Here is a 6,000-nt window from a genome sequence, read left to right on the forward strand (position 1 = left end):
CCAGAATGGCACTGCATGTGTCCTCAATAAAACAAAGGAAGTAGAGCCAATAACACAGGTCCAAAAAAGCCTTATAGTGGCTCGATCAGAAAATGAAATAATTTTGTTAGCCTATACATCGCTCAATGACTAATCGACTCTGTAAATCTAGAAGCAGAACAAAACATAGAGATGAAGTCTATAGTTACTAGGATCCACAAATCTGTTAGAAACTTCAAGAAAGCTGTAAAAGGGCTAAAGCCTTTGCTACAAATTAAGATTAAAAATGCATTTGTTTAGAGGCCATTAACTGTCTAATCTAAACATTATTGATTAAATTTGCAGTCTAACTTACATTCAAATTTTCTTATTTTTTTTTATATATACATGATCCTCTTATTTGAAAGTTTCACTTTTATTCTCTTCTTTTATTTGTGTTTTGCCTCTGTGCCAACGCAATTTATTTTTCTTGTTTTCCCTCAGGTAGAAAGAGAAATGTGCTATATAAATAAACTTGCCTTGCCTAGTGCAGAAGGTGTGTTGAGCCCCACTACACATGGAGACTCTTGAATCACCCAGCATGACAAGTAAGCGGCTCAGCTGTTGCTGATAAGGAAGTGAAGGTGAAACACAGCAACTTGGAATCGGCGGAAAGGCACCTGCATGTCCGGGCGCTGTCGCTGGAACATATGGCCTTTGGTTCACTTATTTTAAGTGGAAAAAACTAAACTGACTCCAACTTCCTGACCTTACAGAATAAAACTTTTCCTCTATAATGGTTTACAAATCCACAGACAATCGTCTAACAAAGCAAACTAAAAGGGAAAGTGCAGCAACTGTGTCAACTAGACGTGGGGCTTTGATGTTGGCTCCTGGGAGCAGCAGGAAGAGAATCTCATTTTCAAGACAAGCCAATGTTTCATCAAGGTCAAGACTGTTGGTATATAACATTTATTTACCTGGAACACTATATATACACTGACAATTTTAAGTCCACATAAGCCATACTCCTGCCACTGCTTTGAACTCAGATAAAAGTAGAATTGCTTTAATAACAGAATGAAAACACACACATTGTGCGTACATTGATATGAATGGTGTTTTTAGCTTAAATAGGCATAATGATATACATGATCTATTTAAATTAAAAAAAAACATAAAAAAATATGTTTTTTATTCCAAAACCAATAAAAATAAAGCCTCCTGCAGGCAAAAAAATGTTTTCTTTCAAGGTAAAGACATTTAGGAGAGGGGATCTATTTCAGAATAATTTTATTCATAATTGAGAAACTCATGTTTAGCCTGTTGGAGAACATTTGGACAGAAACTTAAAGAAGGACCATTTAATCTGTTTAGAAATCAAACTTTACAGATTCTTTTAGCTACTATAGATATATTGTACAGATCAAGAAGTTAGTTCATTTTATTTACCCTTGTATGTTCTGCTACAGAATGCACACATTTTGAAATGGCATTTATGTATAACGAGATCTTCATAAAGTACATTTATGTTTGAATAGTGAAGTATTTGTCTTTTTTTCATTTGGCGAACAGATTACAGAAATACCTGTAAGAAATATTAAGCACTGCATCTAGAAAAGCCATTAAAGAAAATGCCCTAGGGCAATAGTTCATAAACTTTTTTAATCTGGCTCTGCTTTGGTTGAAAATGAAAATGTTCAAAACCCCAGAATAAATAGAACCACACCCCTAAACAACCTTCTCAACAATGTAACACAGAAAAGTTAACTACAGTCTATTAGGGCAATAGGATAACTAAAACAAGAATAATATACAATCTTCTTAGGAATAAAAAACCTACATTTTTTTAAAGTGTAATTACTTCAAATTAAATTTTTTATTTGTACTATTTGCTATCAATACATTTTTAAATTGTTCTTTATCTAATTCTACTACTACCATGCCTTCTTGTCCATCCACTTTTACTCCAAACAGAGATGCTCCATATAGCAGACTGAAAAAATGTACAACCTGTCCATTAATTACACAAAGTAAATCTCTTTTGAATTAAGCTTAGACTAAACAACAAACGGAAATGAAAAAAAAAATTGAAAAAGCCTGCTTTTGTTTTTTCAAACCACTTATTATAGTGGTGAGTATTGGCATGGGTGTTTCGACATGATGCGTGTCACAATACTTGGGTCACAATAAGATATTGTCACAATGTTGCAATATCACTATATATAGTGATATTTTTTTCCCCAAGCTATCAAATTTAAACCAGATATGCATCTCACCATCTATTGTACTGGAAATATCCTGTAAGATAAAGGAGTGTAAATCTCTCTATTTGATTAATTTATCTAATCAGTTCATGTCAAGAAAACAATGGCTTTCCTCTTGATATATCATCTTTTCAATTTTTTAGGATTTCTAATAAGACAATAAAACAATAAAATACTTTCCCACTGACCAAATAAAATGCCAGATCTTTCAAAAACAAACTGTATGATACTTACACATCAAATGCACTGAACTCCAAAGTCAAACGAGTGGGCAAGCCCACAGGGTCACCTGTTGGGTTAAATTGGGGAGGAAATTTTATCTCAGTAAACAGCCTTTCCTTATAATAAGAAGTGCTGTAGTTTGGCACACCACACCACACCATCAGACATTTACACCTACCATTGTAATAGTATCCTTTGATACACTTGGGGCTCTCATCCAGTCTATAATCATTGAGCTTCTTCTGGGTGAGCTGGTGCCAAAAACCTGCCTCCAAAGCACTGCTGAACGGTGCAAACTGCAGCTTGAGGTCTGAGGAGGAGGACGCTCCGCTGGTGTCAGATGCCATCAGAACTTCTATGGTAAAACTTCAACAAAAAATAAAATGAAGGACAAAAAGGCAGAAAACATAAAATGGTTATCAAGAACCGAGAGTGGTAAAAATGAAACATCAAATAACATTTGATCTTTTCTATTGGGCTTGATACAGTTTTTATTTTACATTGTAGAATATTTTCTAGTTAAAGAGAGTTAAAAGAAAAAAAACTGAAATACAAGCAATTATTCTGAGAAAATCACGTTCATTACTTTGGATTTCCATTAGGCATCAGTCAAATTAAGTTCCAAATGGCAACTTTTCAGATTAGTTTAATTTTTTCAAAACGGAAATTTTAACATTAATCAATGTACGGTTATGACACAATGTCTTTATCTTTTCTTTTAGTTTTGGCAACATGGATTTTTCCTATAGGCCAGACTTGACTTGATCTGACCAATCAGCAATCAAGTTTTAAAGGAAGGCTTTATGTTGCTAAAAGTTACTAGTTTTACTGTTTGAAAGGAGAACAGAGGAGATCACCAGAGTGAACCAAATTAAAAGTTTATTGAGCTGAGAAAAAAAAGTTACAGAATTATGCAGCAGTAGAGGAAGAACAAACAGATGGAAGTCAATCATAAAAGTTCTTTGAGCCACAAAGCAGCATGGTTGTTTTCTAACAGTTGAACCAAAAAAAAACTATTGACAGACAATCCATTCCAGAACCTGTATGTAATCTCCAACACTGTGTGAGACACAGACAGCCTAAAAGTAAGATTTCCTATTTTTTTTTTTAAAAAGGAACAATATGAACACTGTAAGAAATCTGGTTTAGAGGATTTCTTCCTTTTTAAATCCCTAAAATTTCCACCTGTCAATATGTCAAAAACAAAGATCTGGTCTTGTAGCTTCACATCCATGTTACAAATCTCTCCACCTTATTCAAAAGGGGTTTGACTGGATTCAGATCTGGTGAATGTGGAGGCTTTTGGAGCTCAGTGAAATCCCTTTCATGTTATAGAAACTAGTTGAGCTTTTGGATATGGTGCCTTTACCTCATGGATATAAACAAAAGATGATATACTGATGATATACCACAAGAGATAAACATTGTTAGCAAAATACTAAGGTGGGCTGTGGTGTTGAATCAGTCTTTAGTTGGACCACTTTGGAAAATCATTTAAAGCACAGCACTCATCTTATCATTGTTGCCAAGGTTTGGTGAGATGCTATTGGGATTTGCGTGTTCTTAGCTCACAGGAGCGGTACCCAGTGTTTTCTTCTGCTGCTAAGGCTCATCTGTTTTAAGGCCTCAGGTGTTTTCATAGATATATGCCTCGGTTGTGAAAGTTGGTTATTTGGGCCACTGCTTCATTTATACTCCTTTAGTCAGCCTGCCCTTTCCCACCTGTTCTCTAAGGCTGGTATCAATTCAAATTTCAATAAATTAAGACTTAATTATAATAAAATAAGACTTAATTATACTTCTTAAGATTTAAAATCGATTTATGTTTTATCCGACCCAAGTCGATCAGATCTCAAATTGGATTGCTGATGTAAAAAACATTTTTTAGCCGTTACCTGAATGTAAAATCCTAGTAGGTCAGCTGTTTGTTTTGAGTTTCCATGTCATTAATATTAGTAATTCTTTAGCAGAGACAGGTTGAATGTTTGAAGATGATAGAAAATGGACTGAGCTAAAATACAGGGCAGTTTTGAAAAAAAAAAATGCAGAGATCTGAGGTTAATTCTCCAGCAAATCACTCTGCAACATATCTGACTGACCTGCATATTTTCACATAAAAGAATGGGCTAATATCTACAGTCTATACACACTCTAAAGTAACTAGATCTTACTGATTTTAGAAGGTGGTTCTTATGTACAAATTATTGACTCAGAGGCAGTGAGCACATACCCACCACACTTATCAGATTATTGTGCAATAACGTAGTTTAAAATACATGGAATATTCCCCTTCACAATAATGGAGTACTTTGTGTTGGTTTATGGGATAAAATCTAAATAGAATATGATAAAGTTTCTGACTTAATTCTGACAAAATTATGAATAGTTTTGCAGAGCATGATTTTAGCAGCTGCAGCTTAAACGGTTGACTCGAACAGAGTAAAATATTGAGAGCGACTTTTTGAGAACAAACTATTATAAGAAGCCGAATGATTCAGAATTGCTTTAGCCCAAAAAGACAGGTTTTAAGTACCAAACTGCTTCTGTGTTCCTGCACTCACCCTCAGCTGCTACTTCCTGTTGCAGGTGGTCATGTGATGGGAGGACTTGTCAATAAAGCACGGCATCGTGGGTAATGGCTAAACGTCAACTTTTAGCATAGCTCTTTGCTTCCTCAATGTTTTACGGAGCAAGAACCATGGAGTAAAAGATGAAAAACCAAAACAAGAACAGAAACACGCAAACTATAAAGCAGGAGAAAACCGATAGGAATCTGTACGCACCGTTCCTTTTCATCTCGGTCTGCGAAATAAGACGAATTTGTATGACTGGTTGCTAGGAGCCACTCACTTTGCTGCGTGTCGTAAATTAATATCCTATGGGGAAGTATCACAAAAACACAATAGCCATAAAAGTGTTATACTATCTAGACTTGATGCAAGCTCGAAATATACCTATCAATCTCAAGTGAACCAGTGTGGTCACCAGATAGTAAAGAAATCCTTTCAGACATGGGGAGTGTGACAACAAGTTAGGGAGCGTCTCCAAATGATTCTGCTTAGGAAAAACGCACAGGCTAGGGTTTTAGGAAAAATAAAAGATCACGTGACCACATTAAGGAGCTTTTTAAATAAACTTCTCACATTTAGGTTTGACATTTGTATATATATATATATATATATATATATATATATATATATATATAGATAGATAGATAGATAGATATAGATATATATCTATATCTATATATATGAAGATGTTGGTGAAATGGTATTATAGTTTTAGAATTTGCTTTTAAAAGACATTGAAATATTTTTTCCGGTATACAGTATTCTAAAATTAAATATATACTTTTGTTAGTTTTTTTTTAAGGTTTTTTATTTTTCTGTTTTTGGTTTTTGATTTGGCTCATGGTCAAACATTCTCATGACTTTCAGAGATGGGCTCATATAATCTTTAATATATAATAGAGATTTTTATTTTTTTATTAATGGTATTGACATATTTGTCCCATCATGCTGTGTGTGTGTCCAAACAGAATTCATTACACTGA

General features: G+C 34.3%; 1 protein-coding gene across 1 annotated transcript in view; it reads right to left on the reverse strand.

The window, feature by feature from the left end:
- The window catches only part of atg7 (ATG7 autophagy related 7 homolog (S. cerevisiae)), a 107,489-nt gene extending 101,995 nt beyond the window's left edge, over positions 1-5,494 (reverse strand). The window contains exons 1-3 of the mRNA XM_038307837.1: positions 5,009-5,494; positions 2,626-2,825; positions 2,460-2,514 (exon numbers count right to left, since the gene is read on the reverse strand). Of these exons, the coding sequence (XP_038163765.1) occupies positions 2,460-2,514; positions 2,626-2,794 (224 nt within the window). The 5' untranslated portion in view covers positions 2,795-2,825; positions 5,009-5,494. The remainder of the gene's footprint in view (positions 1-2,459; positions 2,515-2,625; positions 2,826-5,008) is intronic.
- Between the last annotated feature and the right edge of the window lie 506 nt (positions 5,495-6,000).

This window comes from Cyprinodon tularosa, unplaced genomic scaffold (genome assembly GCF_016077235.1).
Source record: "Cyprinodon tularosa strain WSP-4 unplaced genomic scaffold, ASM1607723v1 ctg621, whole genome shotgun sequence".
Classification (NCBI taxonomy): Eukaryota; Metazoa; Chordata; class Actinopteri; order Cyprinodontiformes; family Cyprinodontidae; genus Cyprinodon; species Cyprinodon tularosa.